A 23,027-nucleotide genomic window follows, 5' to 3' on the forward strand; every position below is an offset into this window, starting at 1 on the left:
TCGTTAACAGGTATGGCAGTCAATCATTGTTTACATTGTGTCTTTGAAGTAACTAATCACCTATAGGCCTACAGCGTATTGAATTGCAGTGAATGGAGTGGGTGGAGTAAAAAGTGTTGCTGGGCATTAAAAAATGATCATATATAGATTCTACAGACCCTAGTGAGTTATCCCAACCCCACTTTTACTTTGGCACCTATAATAGTTTTCTATCTATAAGTATTTTGTGTATTGCACATGGGGCATTTATTTGACCTTGAAACATGTTTTAAAACCCACATTTAATGTTACTTAAATATGAACAAATATGAATCATTGTTAATGTTTAGACAATTTTTAAATATATCATGAATAAATACAGGTTAATTACACTTTTTCTACTATTACACGTGGGACTTTTATTTTGAGAATTTTCGAAATTCCGTGACCCTGAAGTACTTTTTAGTGTTGCTGACGAGACGCTGATCCCAGCCGCACAGTCAGTGGCTACTGAAGAAGGTGTCTCGTCCTCTGAAAAAGGTGAGAATTAAGCCTTGTAAAGTTAGTTCTTGACCAGTTATCTAAGGCATGTTTGCAACAGCCAACATGTAAGTACGCATTTGCTAACTTTAGCTTGCTAGCTAGCTAGACATAAAGCTACTATACTGTTAGTTAGCATGCTAACACATATAGAACAAGCCTGGATAAGGTAGTTAGGTCTGTTAAACATATTTTTAGTTATACATATCTACAGTAGCACGGTGGTTAGTTTCCTAGCCAGCTAGCTGTTTATTGTTATCAATGGGTTGTTGGCACGTTGTTTGACAAAATCTAACGCTTTATGCCGAAACCCTATTTATGTTTGTTGTAACCTGTAACGTTACACGCACCCCCGTCTCCGGCTTATCTTGTGTATTTTTGGTTGTTGCAGGCGTCATACGTGATAACGTCAGCTAAATAACCTATGCTATGTTGATGTAGTTACTAGCTAAGCCAATCTGTCATATACAGGTGAGGTGTCCTCCACCTGCTTGAGGGGGGCTCAACCAGGGTTTAACCTATATACTGACAGTCTTGTTTTGAGTGCACATACACACTCATAGTCCTCAAGCTGCAGCCTGCAGGTGAATGGTTTCTTTGTTTTGAAGGACAAACTGGCCTACCTCAATTTCTTTTGGGGAAATTTCCAGTGACTGGAGTTAAATTACAAAATCAATATTCAGGAGCCACAACCGGATGTACATAATCTGCACACTGTAGACAGGCTACACACAAACTGCACATGACACACAGCTTTTAAAGGGATATTCTATTTGGTTGGTGAGGTACGTTGATGGCATTGCAGTGAGATGTATTATTTCATTCAAAGTCAATCCATATAGTTTTAGTCACTGCCAGGAAAGCTTTCTGGTAATTAACAATAGCAAGTAAACCATCTCAAATATAGGCCCATTGTTCCCATGGGTCGTTCCATGTCATTTCAGCAATCCATGACACCCACCATCTGATTGTTCTAAAATCATTTCTGTAGTTAGAAACAGATTCGATTAACATTCTTGCAACATTATTTTGTTGAAATATAATTTGTTCTCAGAGAAATTAAGCTAATTGATTACATACATTATTATTTACAGAATTCATATAATACCCAATAAATATAGTGCCTAACATCCAATTTGACCAAACTTTTTTCGAACAATGAGTAAGACCGGAGGAAATGGTAAAAAGCCAACCACAGACCCCTCCCCCCACGGCAAACCCACCCCAACAATAAGTATACAGTACCAGTTCTCTATGTCTGACAAAAAGTATGGAGCTGGGGCTCGGAGTATTGTTTCTTCATCCTATGTAATGTATTTCTTTGTGAATTTGGGTCCTTAATAACACCTGGAACACCACCATCTAGTGGTCCGAACCTGGTAATATCAGGATGTAGGATGGAACATAAATTACCAAATTCAGCAAAAAAAGAATTGTTCCTTTTTCAGGACCCTATCTTTCAAAGATGATTTGTAAAAATCCAAATAACTTCACAGATCTTCATTGTAAAGGGCTTAAACACTGTTTCCCATGCTTGTTCAATGAACCATAAACAATTAATGAACATGCACCTGTGGAACGGTCGTTAAGACACTAACAGCTTACAGACGGTAGGCAATTAAGGTCACAGTTCTGAAAAATTTAGGACACTAAAGAGGCCTTTCTACTGACTCCGAAAAACACCAAAAGAAAGATGGCCAGGGTCCCTGCTCATCTGCGTGAACGTGCCTTAGGCATGCTGCAAGGAGGCATGAGGACTGCAGATGTGGCCAGGGCAATAAATTGCAATGTCCGTACTGTGAGACGCCTAAGACAGCGCTACAGGGAGACAGGACGGACAGCTGATCGTCCTCGCAGTGGTAGACCACGTGTAACAACACCTGCACAGGATCGGTTCATCCAAACATCACACCTGCGGGACAGGTACAGGATGGCAACAACAACTGCCCGACTTACACCAGGAAAGGACAATCCCTGAGAAAGGCTGGACTGAGGGCTTGTAGGCCTGTTGTAAGGCAGGTCCTCACCAGACATCACCGGCAACAACGTCGCCTTTGGGCACAAACCCACCGTCACTGGACCAGACAGGACTGGCAAAAAGTGCTCTTCACTGACATGTACGGGAACTTGCAGGTGCCTTGGTGGAAGAGTATGGTAACATCTCACAGCAAGAACTGGCAGATCTGGTGCAGTCCATGAGGAGGAGATGCACCTCAGTACTTAATGCAGCTGATGGCCACACCAGATACTGACTGTTACTTTTGATTTTGAATCCCCCTTTGTTCAGGGACACATTATTCCATTTCACATGTCTGTGGAACTTGTTCAGTTTATGTCTCAGTTGTTGAATTATGTTCATACAAATATTTACACATGTTAAGTTTGCTGAAAATAAACGCAGTTGATGGTGAGAGGACGTTTCATTTTTTGCTGAGTTTAGTTTCTCGGAATGGGGGGGGGGGGGGGGACATCACTGAATACGCTGGGCATACATTACATATGTGAAGAAACAATACTCAAAGCCGAGGCTCCAAAATACTTGTCAGACATAGAGATCTGATACTATATACTCGTTGTTGGGGTGGGATTGATGTGGCGGTCCGTGGATGGCTTTTGACCATTTCGTTGGATTCCTCATGTCTAATTCATTGTTAGAAAAATGTTAGTCCAAGTCACATGTTGGGTACTATATTTATTGAATATTAAATTAATCCCATAAATGAAAATGGCCAATTTTGGGTGCAATCAATTAGCTTAATTTTTCACATTCTATTTCAACAAAATAATTTCAGAATGCTAATTTCATCTGTTTTATAACAACAGAAACAATCTGAGATGATGGCTGGCAATCCTCTTTCTTGTGCTTTTTGAGGTGGAACAACCCCCACCTAAACCTTATGTGTTTGCAGTGGTAGAGCTAAGCTGATGCCCAACCATAACCTCTGTTTTTACAACAATCAGCTAAGGCTACAGAGATGTAGGTTACGCTCAGCACAGTTTAGCATACTTTTAGAATCCCAATGCAGTGAGCTTGGGAAGCACCTCCATGTCTCCTTCCACTATAATACGTGTACAGTTGACCATACAGTGAGTCTTGTTGTCCACGGTGTATATGGGGTTGGAAACATTCACGTGAACTGTTGGCTTCAGGCTGCATTCTCTTTAGCCTAGTCCCTATCCTTGTTCCTGACCACATTGTGTTCTCTGAGCTCACACAGCAGTGTCAGCAGCATCACACTGAAATATTGATGCTATGTCTGCTTTCTGCTGTGTAGTGATGGGTCCTGTTACCTACAAGTCACTCTATTGCTGTATGTGCATATTATACTGGGCAGTACTGGATATGGCCCCCCTGTAACAAGTCACCTTGTTCCTCCATAAGTAGGGTTGCAAAGGGTCGGAAACTTTCTCTTATGGAATGTTTTGGTTAAACTATCCGCAATTCAATGGAATTGCAACCCTCTGCATGCACAGTGCATTCTTCCATCACATGTACAGCTGATTCTCAAGATCTTGCACACTAATGAGATGCTATTGAGCCCACACTACTACACTGTCTGAGCCAAGGACTACATACTTCCTGGTAAGTTTTGATTACAACACTAGGTGGGGTGAATATATTTTATATTAACTAGTAAATAGTAGCCTACAGCAAAGTGTGTTTAAATCATTTCTAACTTGTTAACAATTTCTGCTAGTTAGTTTTTGCTACCATGTGGGTTTTAGCTTGCTTGAGCCTGCTAACTGAGTGTTAATTCACCTGTTTCCATACATGTTTCAATTTAAAACATTTGTCTTTAGTGATGCACCGATATGACATTTTTGGCCGATACCGATATTTTCCTTGCCAAAAAAAGATGATACCGATAACCGATATTTAAAATGTTGGCGTTCTTTTAAGCAGTGTTGTAGTACAGTTAAATAGTTAACACACACAGATGCAGCGGTTTAAGGCACTGCATCTCAGTGCAAGAGGCGTCTCTACAGTCCCTGGTTCGTATCCAGGCTCTATCACATCCGGCTGTGATTGGGAGTCTCATAGGGCGGCACACAATTGGCCCAGCATCGTCCGGGTTTGGCCGGGGTAGGCCATCATTGTAAATTTAAGAATTTGTTCTTAACTGACTTGCCTAGTTAAATAAAGGTTACACACACACCACACTGACCCAAAAATTATTAGGTTGGCATTTACGTATGTCCCCATTACCAGTAAAACATCATCAAAAACTATTTCTGTTACTTGCTGTGTTGTTTCGTTGTTAATTTCTTCAGTCGTTAAATTCTCAACCAGGATTTCTATGGAACGCCGTTTGGGTCTTTGCGTGTCAAAAAAGATGCTTGTTAAATAACACTCTTTGACGTGTCAAATAAGCTTGTTGACCAATCAGGATCTGAATATGATTGCATGTCACATAATAATTTAACGTGTTCATTAAACACGTTCATAAATTGTGTGGTTATTACACATTGATTACACTATCACTCGTATTTCATATGTCACAACGATTAATCGATACGTATGCTATGATGCTGGTAACGTTGTCTTGGCAACCTACAGTGCGGGTTATTAAAAAAAAGCGAGCTAGCTCATGGATACAAACAATGTTCTTCCCCAAAAACATAGCAAACCGACATCTGTTTCAGTAACTATATAGCTAGTTGTCATCGTCTAAAATAACCCTAATTTACAAGATGGTTCTTATTTGATTAATGGTGGTCGGACCAAACTATGTGAAGCTAGCCACAATAAGGATTAGCCACAATAGTGGACTTTGCGGTTAGCCTTCAAAATAAAAGTATGGCATAATTCTACTATTTGTATTCATTTGCATCACTGTCAATGACATATTTTTATTTTGAGGGCAAACCGCAAAGTCCACTATTGTGCCTAATCCTTATTGTGGCTAGCTTCACAACACAACCCGGTGTGGTCGAGCCTCACTAGCCAGATGAAGCTAGCTGGCTGCTTATAACGTTAGCTTTGGGCAACATGGTTTAGTAGCTTGCTAGCTATTAATTTTCATGAACTGAAGTTCAATTTCAATAGGCGAACAACAAGTGGCAACCTAGCTAATACTTACTCACAAGGATTCCTAAATCATTGCTAAGAATAATAAAAATGACTGCAGTTTTTACTGGTCATTATTTTCAGGCTGGTTGTATTTAGTGCTAGCTAGGTACCAAGTTAAAGCTAGCTACCCCAGAAGTTGCAGTTAAACAAATGATGCTTTATTACACATCGTTTGTGGCCGGTGTTGGCTTGTTTACAGACTTTTTTTGTACAGCTTTGACAGTGCTACTGTATCTTTTTTGACACGCAAAGACCCAAATGGCGTTCCACGCTATTACTGTGTAACTCCGGTAGAGCAACATCTGAAAAATAGCTCACTTAGTAGTGTGTACCGGTGCTCGACCAGTCGACGAAAGCCAACATCACCCACAACAGTGAACGGTTGGTTGTTAAGAGCAATTAATTCCATTATCTTGGTTTTAATGGATTTTGCCTTTGAGTTGTCTTGCTGAAATCTTCTTACTCTTTCAAATGACTGCTTGACTTGTTGACTGCTCGATCCACACAGCAGACATTGTGGGCTAGGTTAGGAATGCTGTGAAGCACATGTAGCGCAAAATTTCATGGGACGTCATGTACCTACGTTATATAGGTATGCACGGCAGCTTTGACATCGGTGTTTAACATCGGTGTTAAATTAGACATCCGGCTGATACCGATGATGGCATTTTTAGCTAATATCGTCCGATTCCAATATGTTCACCGATATATCGTGCATCCCTATTTATCTTACGAAGGAGTTATTTAATCTATCTGCCTAACTATTTATCTGTACATGGAATTATATATATTTTTTAACAAATTTTTGTCTAATCTTTACAGGAAAATGCCACGGGCACTATCTGTATGGAGACATTTCACTGCAGCTAATGTAGAAGGAAAAGCTGTGTACATTTGCAAATACTGTGCCAAATCATATGTGAAGAATGCAACAAAAATGCAGAATCATCTGGCCAAGTGCATAAAGTTCCCTCAGCGCTCACAACAAGCAACCTCTGACAAAAGTCCCTCTACTTCTATTCGAGGTGAAAATTATGAATCAGACACATTAGTGATAGCAACAGCTCATGGTCCTCCTAGAATCAGAAGTTTTTTTTTTTACTCAATGGACGAACATAGTCAGAGATGCTGATGGATGTCTTGCTCGAGTTGTGAATGGAACTGGTTCACCTCTGATGCTCACAGGCAATGTGTATTGGAAGAGATTTCTGAATGTTCTTCGCCCAGCATGCACTCCTCCAACCAGACATGCTTTATCTACTCATTTGCTGGATGCAGAGTTCAAGTGCAGGTCAAGCAAATCATGGAGAAAGCAGACTGTATTGCAATCATCTCTGATGGGTGGTCGAATGTTTGTGGGCAAGGAATAATTAACTAAATCATCTCCACCCCTCAACCAGTATTCTACATGAGCACAGACACAAGGGACAACAGACACACCGGTCTCTACATTGCAGATGAGCTGAAGGCAGTCATCAATGACCTTGGACCACAGAAGGTATTTGCACTGGTGACAGAAAATACTGCGAACATGAAGGCTGCTTGGTCTAAAGTGGAGGAGTCCTACCCTCACATCACACCCATTGGCTGTGCTGCTCATGCATTGAATCTGCTCCTCAAGGACATCATGGCACTGAAAACAATGGATACACTCTACAAGAGAGCCAAGGAAATGGTTAGGTATGTGGAGTGTCATCACGTTATAGCAGCAATCTACCTCACCAAGCAAAGTGAGAAGAATAAGAGCACCACATTGAAGCTGCCCAGCAACACCCGTTGGGGTGGTGTTGTCATCATGTTTGACAGTCTCCTGGAGGGGAAGGAGTCTCCCCAAGAAATGGCCATATCAGTCTGCCGATATGGACAGCCCCATCAAGAGGATCCTACTGGATGATGTATTTTGGAAGAGAGTGGTAGGCAGCCTGAAACTCCTGAAACCTATAGCAGTAGCCATTGCACAGATTGAGGGAGACAATGCCATCCTGTCTGATGTTCAGACTCTGCTTGCAGATGTAAGAGAAGAAATCTGTACTGCCCTGCCCACGTCACTGTTGCTCCAAGCAGAGGAAACTGCAGTTCTGAAATGCATCAAAAAGCGTGAAGACTTCTACCTAAAGCCCATACACGCCGCAGCGTACATGTTGGACCCCAAGTATGCTGGCAAGAGCATCCTGTCTGGTGCAGAGATCAACAAGGCTTATGGTGTCATCACTACAGTATCTCGCCACCTTGGCCTGGATGAGGGCAAGGTTCTTAGCAGTCTGCCGAAGTACACTTCCAAGCAAGGGCTTTGGAATGGAGATGCAATATGGCAGTCGTGCCAACATATCTCATCAGCCACCTGGTGGAAGGGACTTTGTGAATCTGAGGCTCTTTCCCCTGTTGCCTCCACCATCCTCCAAATCCCACCAACATCAGCCCCCTCAGAGCGCAACTGGTCCTTGTTTGGGAACGCGCACGCAACAGGCTGACCAATACAAGGGTTGACACATTGGTGGCCATCTGGGCAAATTTGAGGCTTTTTGAGCCTGACAACGAGCCATCCTCAACAAGGTTGGAAAGTGACAGTGAAGATGAGGCCTCAGTCTGATGTTCAAGAGGTGGACATTGAGGTCCGGGGAAAAGACATGGACGCCTGAGAGGAAGACAACCAAAGCTTTAGTTTCTAGGCTGTCATTTTACAGATGTATGTTGAAAACGTTTTTTGGGAGATGCGATGGATCATTGGGGATTATTCAATATTCCCTTTTGTTGTTCAGTGAAATCATCCCGTGTGAAGAGTCAACTCATTTGATTAAAGTTCAATTCGTAACTGAATCGTTTTTTTATTTCTATTGGAAGGATTTAATCATTTGCAATTATGTCTACTTATGATAAGGTAAAAGGTTTATGTTTCTGCCTCCATATGATATGGTAAATATATCCAATTCAAAAAAACATCTCCATTCTTCTAAATGGTATTAATGTACATTTGCATTTATTCCCGTTAATTCCCATATATTCCCACGGAAAGTTTCCACTGAATATTCCCCAAAATGTGCAACCCTATACATAAGGCATGGGGTTGATTTTTATTTCATCTTTTCATCCAGGAATGGAGCTTGTTTGATTGGAGAGCAGTTCTTAGTTCTGAATGTTCTCAGTGTTTCTGGGCTGGATTGGCTTGTGTCCGTGCCTCCTTCCTGCTGGAACATCAGGGGTTTGTGGGGGGTGATTCATCTTGTCATGGTATGTTGAGTTAAATGGGGAAAAGCCCATGGACTTGAAGAAGTGTGTAAAAACCTAAATTCTATCCAAAACTGCATTGACTGATTGCTTGTCAAAACTGTGGCCATGCAAGCCTTAGTTAGAGAAGGTGGTAAAGGTGTAAGATAAATAAAAAATAAAAAAAGATGACTATAGACCTAGCTCAATGTGCCAGATGGTCTCAATGTCTTCCTCATTTTCATTGGTGTGTGTGAACAACACTAAAAATGTCATCTTTCCCCACCAGCCAGCTCTTATAAGTTCCCTCCAGCCAGGCAGCTAGATGAGTCAGCGGAAGGAGCGCCGCGGGATCCACGTGGACCAGTCAGAGCTGCACTGCAACAAGGGCTGTGGTTACTATGGCAACGCAGCCTGGCAGGGCCTGTGCTCCAAGTGCTGGCGGGAGGACTACCAGCGGGCCCGGCAGAAGCAGATCCAGGAGGACTGGGCCCTAGCTGAGAAGTAAGGAAGGAACACTCCTAGTCCTGGATCAATGGGTCTCAAACTTGGGGTGGGGTGTGATGATGGAGGGGTCCATAGATAGTTGGTGGGATGACGCAGGATTAAATGTAGGCCCACTTGTGAAATGTTCTAATCAATTGCGATGTGTTGTCAGTGCTGTGGTGCATTCCTTCCTCAGTGGCAGGGTAGATACTTTTACATCACAAAGTTTAATGTGGGATGCCTCACTATGTTGGAATGTCAACATTCAACCCCAGGTCACTGGCCAGCAGAGTTAACAGTCAAGCTGGTTTGTCTTATCCACATGGTATTCTACTGTAGCAGAGGATATGTGCTTATAAGTATTCACCCACTTGGATTTCTTAACATTTATTGTGTTATAAAGTGGGATTAAAATTGATTTGTAACTTTTTGGTCGAAGATCTACACACAATCTATTGTCAGTGGAAGAAAAGTTATAATTTTGTTTAAAGATGAATGAAAAATAAAACTCTAATATACCTTGATTAAATAAGAATTCACTCCCCTGAGTCAATACATGTTAGACACACCTTTGGCAGTGATTAGATCTGTGAGTCTCTAAGAGCGGAAGGTGCTCCCGAGTGGCACAGCGGTCTAAGGCACTGCATCTCAGTGCAAGAGGTGTCACTGCAGTACCTGGTTCGAATCCAGGCTGCATCGCATCCGGCTGTGATTGGGAGTCCCATAGGGAGGCGCACAATTGGCCCAGCATCGTCCAGGTTTGGCCGGGGTAGACCGTCATTGTAAATATGAATTTGTTCTTAACTGACTTGTCTAGTTAAATATATAAAAAAGAGCTTAGTTTGCACACCTTAATTGTGCATATTTGCCCATTTTATTTTCAAAATTCTTCAACCTCTGTCAAGGTGTTGGGGATCATGGCTAGACAGCCATTTTCAGGTCTTGCCATAGATTTTCAAGCAGATTAAAGTAAACTAACTTGGCCACTCAGGAACATTCACCGTCTTCTTGGTAAGCAACAAGAGTGTAGATTTGGCCTTGAGTTTTTGGTTATTGTCCTGCTGAAAGGTGAATGCATCTCCCAGTGTCTGTTGGAAAGCAGACTAAACCAGGATTTCCTTTAGGATTTTGCCTGTGCTTTGCTCTATTCTGTTTATTTTTATCCTAAAAAAACTCCTTAGTCCTTGCCGATGACAAGCTTACCCGTAACATGATGCAGCCACCATCATGCTTGAAAATATGAAGTGGGACTTAATGATGTATTGGTTTTGCCCCAAACATACCGCTTTGTATTCAGGACACAAAGGTAAATTCTTAAAACATAATTCCACTTTGACATTATGGGGTATTGTGTGTATGCCAGTGACCATAAATCTACATTTAATCAATTTTAAATTCAGGCTGTAACAACGCGAGCTCATGTTGTGGACGCATCTATATGTATAAAACAACATCATGGGTAACTCATCTTTTATTTTGTGGGACCAAGGCACACATGAATAGAATCAACCTGCATACATCGATATTTGATACAGATATTCAAATATGATTACATTTTAACTCATAATAAGCTTTTGACCTTTTCAACTGCTCTATTGAATGTATCAAATGTTTCTTTGGCGCTATTCACACGAGCTATGGAGAACTCTAGTGAAATAACGTCAAGGACGTTTTGTAGCCATTGAGTTATGCTGAGCTTATGTGGAGGCTTCCATCTGGTCACTAACATCCTTTTTGCTGCAGTCAGTTCAGACAACCATACTCGTTTGTGTGGTACTGTGAGAGTCAGTGAAGAGTCATCATTCACCAATAATATATTGGGGAGATGGGGAATGGGAACACCAACTATGCTCAATAGAGACCTGTCAAACTGGGGTAGTCCCACATCATCCCACATAAGTTCCAATATTTATTAGAGAACACAACAAACAAGTTGGAATAGGAGCAAGTTTAAATTGGCAGCATTTCTGTGGAGTCAAATAAAATATGTCAATTCATTTGTAGTGTATTAGTTGATGATTTCAAATTTCGGGAAGACTTTGGGATATTCATTATGTCAGAAAGTTTATGAATACCTTGTTCAGACCATGATAGGTTTTCCCTCCCAAAGATAGGGAGTTATTTCTAAATATTGGTTTGGGTATGCCATTGCACTTCCCAATTACCAAGTTTTTCAATTTGTTGCCAGGTCTGTATTGAGTGGGGGCTGATTGGTCCAAACTGATTACGGCCTTGTATTTTGATCAAACCATTTCTTAAGTGGGAGATGAGATGACCAGTTTACAGAGGAGTATAGAGTGCAGAGATGTGTCCTATAAGCACTGGTGGCAAATCTGATGGCCGAGTGGTAAAGAACATCTAGCCGCTCGAGAGCACCCTTACCTGCCGATCTATAAATTATGTCTCCGTAATCTAGCATGGGTAGGATGGTCATCTGAATCAATTAGTTTGGCAGCTTGGGTGAAAGAGGAGCGATTACGATAGAGGTAACCCAGTCTAGGCCTCCCGGGTGGCGCAGTGGTCTAGGGCACTGCATCGCAGTGCTAGCTGCGCCACCAGAGTCTCTGGGTTCGCGCCCAGGCTGGGCTGGGTTCGCGCCCAGGCTCTGTCGCAGCCGGCCGCAACCGGGAGGTCCGTGGGGCGACGCACAATTGGCATAGCGTCGTCCGGGTTAGGGAGGGTTTGGCCAGTAGGGATATCCTTGTCTCAGTATGTAAAAAATGTAATAAAAATGTATGCACTCTACTGTAAGTCGCTCTGGATAAGAGCGTCTGCTAAATGACTAAAATGTAAATGTAAATGTAGATTTAACTTTCGCCTGCAGCTTTGATATGTGCTGAGAGAAGGACAGTGTACTATCTGGCCATGCTCCCAAGTACTTGTATGAGGGGACTACTACCTCAAGCTCTAAACCCTCAGTAGTAATCACACCTGTGGGGAGAGGGGCATTCTTCTTACCAAACCACATGACCTTTGTTTTGGAGGTGTTCAGAGCAAGGTTAAGGGTAGAGAAAGCTTGTTGGACACTAAGAAAGCTTTGTTGTAGAGCATTTTACACAAAATCTGGGGAGGTGCCAGCTGAGTATAAGGACTGTGTCATCTGCATATAAATGGATGAGAGAGCTTCCTACTGCCTGAGCTATGTTGTTGATGTAAATTGAGAAGTGCATGGTGCCTAGGATTGAGCCTTGTGGTACTCCCTTGGTGACAGGCAGTGACTGAGACAGCAGATTTTCTGACTGTATACACTGCACTCTTTGAGAGAGGTAGTTAGCAAACCAGGCCAAAGAACCCTCAGACACCAATACTCCTTAGCCGGCCCACAAGAATGGAATGGTCTACCATATCAAAAGCTTTGGCCAAGTCAATAGAAATAGCAGCACAACATTGCTTAGAATCAAGGGCAATGGTGACATCATTGAGGACCTTTAAGGTTGCAGTGACACATCCATAACCTGAGCGGAAACCAGATTGCATACCAGAGAGAATACTATAGACATCAAGAAAGCCAGTCAGTTGATTATTGACAAGTTTTTCCAACAGTTTTGGTGAACAGGGCAAAATAGAAATAGGCCTATAACAATTAGATCAGCTTGATCTCCCCCTTTAAATAAAGGATGAACCGTGGATGCCTTTCAAGCAATGGGAACCTCCCCAGAAAGGAGAGACAGGCTTGGCGACGATAGGGGCAGCCACCCTGTCCTGAGTGAAGGAAAGATGATGTGAATGTACTGAGTTAAGGACAGATAATCACATGTGGCAGGCACTGATAAGGATGGAGTGGTGGATTAGTGAGGAAAGGGGTCGAGGTCAGGTCACCTCAAGGGAGAAGGAACAGTTTATTGCCCGTGTCACTTAATTTCCTGCCTAGCAATAGAGATGTAATGTTTAGAGAGAAGGAGGACATCACCCATATTGGGGTATATGTACTACCACTGGTGGAAATATGTCATTGTCTAAATTCAGCTGCTCGATCCTTTGGGCGAATAAACTTGGTTGGAGCTTTCATAGTGTCCGTCAATTTCTTACTCTGATAATTAGAACCTAACGCATAGTATACCAGAGGTAGAACCATGCGATACGGTCAAAGGCCTTTTCCGCATCAATTGGCAGGACTGCATAGGAGGGCGGTATATTAGGTGTAATATGTAATATGTAGGAGACATCTCCGATTGTCTGACGCCAGTCTATGTTTGACGAGGCCCATTTGATCAGGTTGAACTAGTTTGGGTAAAATGGTTTCAAGACGTTTGGCTAGAACCTTGGCGTACAATTTCATGTCACTGTTAATGAGGGAGAGAGGCCTATGACTTGAAAAGAGAGTTGGGTCTTTACCTTTTTTATGTAACAGAGAGATAATTGCATTATTAACATCTCTATTGAAAAATCCCATCTGAATAGATATTTGTAACATCTCTAATAATATTGGACCAAGTTCAGACCAAAAGGTTAAATAAAATTCAGGTGGGATGCCATCCCATCCAGGGGATTTACCTCGGTTCATGTCTTTCAATGCATTGTGCAGTTCATTGAGTGTTTTATAGGTGCATCTAAAGAGAGTGCATCATCAGAGGAGAGTTTTGCAGTAGATTCAAGCCCTCAAAAAAGGGTATCTTGCTGTCTGAGGTATTTTGTACTTCAGAACTGTATAATTTTTCTAAATATAAATTGATGGTGAATCATGCAAGAGAACATCGTCAGCCTGAATGGAAAGAATGTCAGCAAGACTATCATTATTCCGTAATTTACTCACTAAGAGGAAGCTAGGTCTATTTAAAGTCCAGATAATCAGTTTGTCTGACTCTATGAATTCAAAATTCTGCTCTTAATCTGAGTAAGGAATTTAACTCAGATTTAATAATTCTCTCTTCGGCGGAGAAACTGTTCTGCTTGTTGACGAGTTAGTAAGGATAAAGTGGACAACAGTTTGGTTATTTTTTTTTTTAGTCGAGACTTGGTCACAGACTCTTTGTTGAGGATAAATTCATGTAAATCAGACCTGAATTGATCAGAATTCCAAACAAATTTAAAGAGTGAGATTAAATCTCCACCTTGCACGATTTGGAGCATTGGTTGTTGATAATTTGCATAAATTTGCAAGATCATTAGACACACTACATGACCAAATGTATGTGGGCACCTGCTCGTAAAACATCTCATTCCAAAATCATGGGCATTAATATTGAGTTGGTTTTGCTGCTATAATAACTTGCCACAAGCATTAGTGAGGTCGGGCACTGATGTTGGGCGATTAGACCTGGCTCACAGTTGGCGTTGCAGTTCATCCCAAAGGTGTTCGATGGAGGTCAGGGCACTGTGCAGGCCAGTCAAGTTCTTCCACACCGATCTCTACAAACAATTTCTGTATGGGCCTCACTTTGTGCATGGGAGCATTGCCATGCTGAAACAGGAAAGGGCCTTCCCCAAACTTTTGCCACAAAGTTGGAAGCACAGAATTGTCTAGAATGTCATTGTATGCTGTAGCGTTAAGATTTCCCTTCACTGGAACTAAGGGGGCTAGCCTGAACCATGAAAAACAGCCCCAGACCATTATTCCTCTTCCACCTAACTTTACAGTTGGCACTATGCATTGGGGCAGGTAGCGTTCTCTTGGCATCCGTCAAACCCAGATTCGTCTGCCAGATGTTGACCGCGATTCATCACGCCAGGGAACGCGTTTCCACTGCTCCAGAGTCCAATGGCGGCGAGCTTTACACCACTCTAGCCAACACTTGGCATTGCACATGGTGATCTTAGACTTGTGTTTAGCTGTTCGGCCGTGGAAATCCATTTCATGAAGCTGACGTTGCTTCCAGAGGCAGTTTGGAACTCGGTAGTGAGTGTTGCAACAATGTGCTTCATTACTCGGCAGTCCCGTTCTGTGAGCTTGTGTGGCATACCACTTTGCGGCTGAGCCGTTGTTGCTCCTAGATGTTTCCACTTCACAATAAAAGCATTTACAGTTGCAGGGCAGAAATTTGATGAACTGAGCTCCTGAGCGCTCTGGAGCAGGTTTTCATCAAGGATCTCTCTGTACTTTGCTCTGTTCATCTTTCCCTCGATCCTGACTAGTCTCCCAGTCCCTGCCGCTGAAAAACATCCCCATAACATGATGCTGCCACCAACATGCTTCACCGTAGGGATGATGCCAGGTTTCTTCCTGATGTGACGCTTGACATTCAGGCCAGAGAGAGTTTAATCTTGGTTTCATCAGACCATAGAATCTTGTTTCTCATGGTCAGAGTTGTTTAAGTGCCTCTTGGAAAACTCCAAGCAGGCTGTCATGTGCCTGTTACTGAGGAGTGGCTTCCATCTGGCCACTCTACCATAAAGGCCTGATTGGTGGAGTGCTGCAGAGATGGTTGTCCTTCTGGAAGGTTCTCCCATTTTTTTTGGTACCGTTTCCCAGATCTGTACCTCGACACAATCCTGTCTCGGAGCTCTACGGACAATTCCTTCGACCTCATGGCATGGTTTTTGCTCTGACATGCATTGTCGGCTGTGGGACCTTATATAGACAGGTGTGTGCCTTTCCAAACAAATCATGTCCAATCAATTTAATTTACCACAGGTGAACTCCAAGTTGTAGAAACATCTCAAGGATGATCAATGGAAATAGGATGCACCTGAGCTCAATTTTGAGTCTCCTAGGAAAGGGTCTGAATACTTATTTACATAAGGTTTTTAAGTTTTCTATAAATTTGCAAGAGTTCCTAAAAACCTGTTTCGCTTTGTCATTATGGGGTATTGTGTGTAGATTGAACAATTTGTATTTAATCCATTTTAGAATAAGGCTGTAACAAAATGGTAAAACGTCAAGGGGTCAGAATACTTTCCAAATGCACTGTATTTTTTATTTCACCTTAATTTAACCAGGTTGCAAATTTATTGAAAATATATTATTTACACCCCTTTCCTATGACACTCCAAATTGAGCTCAGGCGCATCCAATTTTCTTTGATCATTCTTGAGATTTCACTATAACTTGATTTGAATCCACCTGTGGCCAACTTAAATTGTTTGGACATGATTTTAAAAGAAACACACCTGTCATAAGGTCTCACAGTTGACAGTTCATGTCAGAGCAGAAACTACACCATGAGGTCCAAGGAACTGTCCGAGATAGAATTATGATGAGGCATATATCTGGGGAAGGGTCTAAAAAAAATTCTAGAGTGTTGAAAGTTTCCAAGGGCACAGTGGTCTCCATAATTGAGAAAGTGAAGAAATATGGAGCTACCCAGACTCTGCCTAGAGCTGGCTGTCCAACTGGGCAAGAAGGACCTTGGTCAAGGGGGTGACCAGGAACCCAATGACCACTCTGACACAACTACAGAGTTCCTTGGCTAAGATGGGACAACCTTCCAGAAGTACAATGGCCTCTACAGCACGTCACCAATCTGGGCTTTATGGGAGATTGGCCAGATGGAAGCTACTGCTGAGAAAAAGTCACATGACAGCACTCCTGGAGTTTGCAAATAGGCATTGTGAAAGACACTGAGATCATAAGGCAAAATATCTGGTGGTCTGGTGAGAAATACAACTCTTTGGCCTGAATGCAAAGCACTACGTCTGGAGGTACAGCTCATCACCCTTCTAACACCATCCCTACCCGGAAGCATGGTTGTGGCAGCATCATGCTATGGGGATGCTTTTCAGAGGCATGAACTGGGAGACTGGTAAGGATAGAGGAAACAATGAATGGGGCAAAATATAGGCTACCGGTAATCCTTGATGAGAACCTGCTTCAGAGTGCAACGACCTTAGACTGGGGGGAAGATTTACGTTCCAACAGGACAATAACCCCAAGCATACAGCCAAAGAGACACTGGAATGACTTCAGAACAAGAATGTGTAAGTCCTTGAGTGGCCCAGCCAAAGCCCAGACTTGAATCTTATTTAAAATCTGTGGAAGGACTTGAAGATTGCTGTTCAGCACCGCTGAACAGATTCACATGGAATTGTTGTGCAATTTAAATGTTTAAATATGAAATTATTTGTGAAAAGATTACATGTAATTTTAGCTTCTAAATGAGAGAATTGTTTGCATAAGTAAACTATGCTCACTCAGTGGCCATGCCAAAGTGAACAGACATTGGTTGAGAACTATGAAACACACCCTTCTCTCCCCCAATACAAAAGCCTGTTGACGGAAGTCAAACTTAGTTCCCGACGATGTGAGGACTGGTGTCCATACGTTTTAAAAGTGCTAATTTCAACATGGAGGTGACGATCACCACGCTGAAAGGATGAATTTCTACTAGACCAGCCAGAATTCACGGCAAGCTGATTATGGCAAAATGGTTTGAACTTTGAACTCTTATTCACTAAAGAAGAAGTGATACATCGTAGAATTCAAGTTATCAGCTGCAGCTGTAAACGTACGTGGCCTAGGAAAGGACAGACAATCTCCTAATAAGAACGACAGGGTACAAAGTATCGGCCCTACAACACTACGACCAGAAATATTCTTCAAAGGACAAGGGCGATCTCAGCTCGGCAAACCAGTCTTCCAACTTCGACCCATCTATAGAAGCGCAGATTTGTTTAACACTTTTTTGGTTACTACATGATTCCATATTTGTTATTTCATAGTTTTGATGTCTTCAATATTATTCTACAATGTAGAAAATAAACTCAGCAAAAAAAGAAATCTCTCACTGTCAACTGTGTTTATTTTCAGCAAACTTAACATGAGTAAATATTTCTATGAACATAAGATTCAACAACTAAGACATGACCTGAACAAGTTCCACAGACATGTGACTAACAGAAATTGAATATTGTGTCCCTGAACAAAGGGGGGGTCAAAATCAAAAGTATCTGGTGTGGCCATCAGCTGCATTAAGTACTGCAGTGCATCTCCTCATGGACTGCACCAGATTTGCCAGTTCTTGCTGTGAGATGTTACCCCACTCTTCCACCAAGGCACATGCAAGTTCCCAGACATTTCTGGGGGGAATGGCCATCACCCTCCGATCCAACAGGTCCCAGACGTCCTCAATGGGATTGAGATCCGTGCTCTTCGCTGACCATGGCAGAACACTGACATTCCTGTCTTGCAGGAAATCACGCACAGAACGAGCAGTATGGCTGGTGGCATTGTCATGCTGGAGGGTCATGTTAGGGTGAGCTTGCAGGAAGGGTACCACATGAGGGAGGATGTCTTCCCTGTAATGCACAGCGTTGATTGCCTGCAATGACAACAAGCTCAGTCCGATGATGCTGTGACACACCGCCCCTGACCATAACAGACCCTCGACCTCCAAATCGATCCCGCTCCAGAGTACAGGCCTCGGTGTAACGCTCATTCCTTCGACGACAAATGCGAATCTGACCATCACCCCTGGTGAGACAAAACCGCGACTTGTCAGTGAAAAGCACTTTTTGCCAGTCCTGTCTGGTCCAGCCACGGTGGGTTTGTGCCCATAGGTGACATTGTTGCCGGTGATGTCTGGTGAGGACCTGCCTTACAACAGGCCTACAAGCCCTCAGTCCAGCCTCTCTCAGCCTATTGGGGACAGTCTGAGCACTGATGGAGGAATTGTGGATTCCCTCCATCATTGCGTTTGTGTAACTTGGGCAGTTGTTGATGCCATCCTGTACCTGTCCCGCAGGTGTGATGTTTGGATATACCGATCCTGTGCAGGTGTTGTTACACGTGGTCTGCCACTGCGAAGACAATCAGCTATCCGTCCTGTCTCCCTGTAGCGCTGTCTTAGGCGTCTCACAGTACGGACATTGCAATTTATTGCTCTGGCCACATCTGCAGTCCTCATGCCTCCTTGCAGCATGCCTAAGGCACGTTCACGCAGATGAGCAGGGACCCTGGGCATCTTTCTTTTGGTGTTTTTCAGTGTCAGTAGAAAGGCCTCTTTAGCATCCTAAGTTTTCATAACTTTGACCTTAATTGCCTACCGTCTGTAAGCTGTTAGTGTCTTAACGACCGTTCCACAGGTGCATTAAGTGTTTATGGATCATTGAACAAACATGGGAAACAGTGTTTAAACCCTTTACAATGAAGATCTGTGAAGTTATTTGGAATTTCTTTGAAAGACAGGGTCCTGAAAAAGGGATGTTTCTTTTTTTGCTGAGTTTATCTTGCATTTTCCTTTTCTGAATGGGCAGTTATTAGAATGCATACGTTTCTGTATTTACGGTAGCATAGCTCTTCAAGGTGCAACAGAGACCCAATCTCCTTTGTCCCTCAGTCTTCCTGCTCTTTGATTCAAACCCAACCCCCTTCCTTTGTGTAACTAGCCGTCATATCGGTTTCGTACGCTAGGGACTTTTTCTTTTATGACATGATCAGTAATCGATGTATGATCCATCCTGTGTAAATGTAATTCTGTGTGATTATTTAGTAAATAAATAATTAATCCCATTTTTGTATTGCTGATTCAATTTATTTGCCAGGGTTCGTGAAGAATTTTACGACGTTCAGATGAAACTGATTAATAATTGACTGCTATTGATATAAAAGATCTTTGAGGTTATTCGGAAGACAGCAGCTCTATAAATACTCTTCCGTGGTACCTCAGGTTAGTTACGAGTTAATTGTTGCTTGGTTTAATTCAATCACGTAATCAATCAAACGTTAGGTAATCGATTTGATAAAATAGCCTGTCATATAATTTAATCAGTCAGAGACACGGCAGATGCTTCTACAAAGTATTGACTCAGGGGTGTGAATACTTGTTAATGAGCTTTCTGTATTCAATTTTCAATCAATTACATTTTTTCTTCTAAAAACATGTTTTCATTTTGTTCTTATGGGGTATTGTGTGTAGATGGGTGCAATTAAAAAAATAAAAAATGTATAATTTTATTTAAACAATTTTTAATTCCTGCTGTAACACAACAAAATGTAGAATAAGTCAAGGGGTATGAATACTTTCTGAAGGCACTATCACATTTGCAGACCAATGTGAAATAGTAGGCTGAGTACATTGGATAGTCATTTAGTTAAGCTAATAATATATAACTGACTCACTGTTCACAAAAAATACCCTTATGCTTTTCTTCTCCTTTCTTTGCACATATCCAGAGCTCAGACCCAGCTAGAGGGCCATTTTTAAAGAGGATCCGAGAAATGGTTTGCCTTTTTATAAACATTTTATGCAGTTCTAGGACACTACTCTTCATGACTGGCGACAATAGCATAATCTTTAATACCACAAAAATGACAGGGTAGACTACTCTACTGACAAACTGAGATCAATAAAAACGACCTTGTCTTGTATGCAACCATCTAATTGATGCTTATGAAAAGGGGAGACACATATTGTAGGCTATGACGTCCATCCAGCTTGGAGGAGGAAATTGTCCTAAAAAATATTACACCGGAGATATGGCCGATGCTCTCCGCTATAGTGCCAATTAGGCATGGGCGGTGTACTGTATATACCGGGATATTTGGAAATTGTCACGGAATGGTTATTAAATACCGTCAATATTGTTAACTATTTCTTTGAAGTTAAAAAAAATATACAGTACCAGTCAAAAGTTTGGACACCTACTCATTCCAGAGTTCTTATTTTTACTATTTTCTACATTGTAGAATAATAGTGAAGCCATCAAAACTACGAAATAACACATGGAATTATGTAGTAACCAAAAAAGCGTTTAACAAATCAAAATATATTTTATATTTGAGATTCTTCAAAGTAGCCACCCTTTGCCTTGATAACAGCTTTCCACACTCTTGGCATTCTCTCAACCAGCTTCACCTGGAATGCTTTTCCAATAGTCTTTAAGGAGTTCCCACATATGCTGAGCACTTGTTGGCTGCTTTTCCTTCACTCTGCGGTCCAACTCATCCCAAACCATCTCAATTGGGTTGAGGCCGGGTTATTTGTGGAGGCCAGATCATATGATGAAGCACTCCATCACTCTCCTTCTTGGAGAGCCCTTACACAGCCTGGAGGTGTGTTGGGTCATTGTCCTGTTGAAAAACAAATGATAGTTACACTAAGCTTAAACCAGATGGGATGGCGTATCACTGCAGAATGCTGTGGTAGCCATGCGCTTTGAATTCTAAATAAATGCTTCATGGTGGGAACCACACGTGGAGATCATCCGTTCACCTAAAAATCTCAAATTTGGTCTCATCAGACCAAAAGGACAGATTTCCACCGGTCTAATGTCCATTGCTCGTGTATCTTGGCCCAAGCAAGTCTCTTCTTATTATTGGTGTCCTTTTAGTAGTGGTTTCTTTGCAGCAAATTGACCATGAAGGCCTGATTCTTGCAGTCTCCTCTGAACAGTTGATGTTGATGTGTCTGACTTTTATTTGGGCTGCAATTTCTGAGGCTGGTAACTCTAATGAACTTATACTCTGCAGTAGAAGTAACTCTGGGTTTTCCTTTTGTGTGGCGGTCCTCATGAGAGCCAGTTACAACAGTGCTTGATGGTTTTTGCGACTGCACTTGAAGAAACGTTCAATGTTCTTGAAATGTTCCGGATTGACTGACCTTCATGTCTTAAAGTAATGATGGACTGTCATTTCTCTTTGCGTATTTGAGCAGTTCTTGCCATAATATGGACTTGGTCTTTTACCAAATAGTGCTATCTTCTGTATACCACCCCTACCTTGTCACAACACAAGTGATTGGCTCAAACGCATTAAAAAGAAAAGACATTCCACAAATTAACTTTTAACAAGGCACACCTGTTAATTGAAATTCCCGGTGACTACCTCATGAAGCTGGTTGAGAGAATGCCAAGAGTGTGGAAAGCTGTCATCAAAGAAAAGCGTGGCTACTTTGAAGAATCTCAAATATAACACTTTTGGATACTACATGATTCCATGTGTGTTATTTCATAGTTTTGATGTCTTCACTATTATTCTACAATGTAGAAAATAGTAAAAATAAAGAAACCTTGGAATGAGTAGCTGTGTCAACTTTTGACTGGTACTGTAATTTTGGCAAATTCAAGCTTAGCATATTGGATGTGCATATTCCCTAGCCTATTGCACGCGCCACCTACGACACAGTAGTTAAAAATAATACCTTAAAGTTCAAGTCTAATCACCAGTTGTTCCCCCTGGTCTACCTCAGGCTGCAGAGGGAGGAGGAGGTTGCCTATGCCAGCATCCAGGGGGCCCAGTCTCAGCCCCTGTCCCAGCCCCAGGCCTCTCTGGCGCCCTTCTCCAAGTTCGAGGAGAAGAAGACCAATGAGAAGACGCGCAAGGTGACCACTGTGAAGAAGTTCTTTAGTCCCTCGTCACGGACAGCACCCAAGAAAGGTACTGACTGCCTGACTGACTCTATAAAACGGAAGACAGTTCTGCTTTCCCTTTGATACGTTAAAGCCTGAGTTATCTCAATGGTATTTCTCCAGTGCAGTTTCTGACACACACACACACTTTCCATCCCAGCGTATCAGCCTAGTACTTGTCTCATCAGCTCACTTCTTTGGAAGTGATCCCCGGAGGCTCTAAAGCAGGGCATGTTAGTGATTTGAAGGTGTTCTGTGCCTACCAAGCCCATAACAGGCTATTATAGCCTGGGTTATTTAGTGATGCCCTCTATTAGCCTAACTGTTAGGCAAACTCCCATAGCTCCTATCTGTACAATGGCCCCAAGGGTATTGAGAACAATGTGCAAACTTCAAAGTTCCTTTATTTTTGCAGACTTCAATATTTTTTTCTTCAGTCAAAGAGGTGCCCTATCTCAGTGTGGGGATCATGGTTGATTGTCATTGACACATCACTCGTCGAGATTGTGACTTTGTCTCATCAGAT

The 23,027-nt window shown here is 42.2% G+C and overlaps 1 protein-coding gene across 5 annotated transcripts in view; it reads left to right on the forward strand.

Moving 5' to 3' along the window:
• Positions 1 to 452: 452 nt before the first annotated feature.
• Positions 453 to 23,027, forward strand: part of LOC120030709 (rab5 GDP/GTP exchange factor-like) — a 34,770-nt gene continuing 12,195 nt past the window's right edge. For 2 of the 5 annotated variants that reach the window (XM_038976162.1, XM_038976169.1), the window contains exons 1-3: positions 8,450 to 8,818; positions 9,084 to 9,298; positions 22,342 to 22,529. In XM_038976162.1, the coding sequence (XP_038832090.1) occupies positions 9,120 to 9,298; positions 22,342 to 22,529 (367 nt within the window). In that variant the 5' untranslated portion in view covers positions 8,450 to 8,818; positions 9,084 to 9,119. Of the gene's footprint in view, positions 520 to 6,567; positions 6,616 to 8,449; positions 8,819 to 9,083; positions 9,299 to 22,341; positions 22,530 to 23,027 lie in introns of those variants that run through there. The other 3 variants (XM_038976167.1, XM_038976166.1, XM_038976168.1) reach the window with 3 other exon arrangements.

The sequence above is a fragment of the Salvelinus namaycush genome, chromosome 3 (genome assembly GCF_016432855.1).
Source record: "Salvelinus namaycush isolate Seneca chromosome 3, SaNama_1.0, whole genome shotgun sequence".
Lineage (NCBI taxonomy): Eukaryota > Metazoa > Chordata > Actinopteri > Salmoniformes > Salmonidae > Salvelinus > Salvelinus namaycush.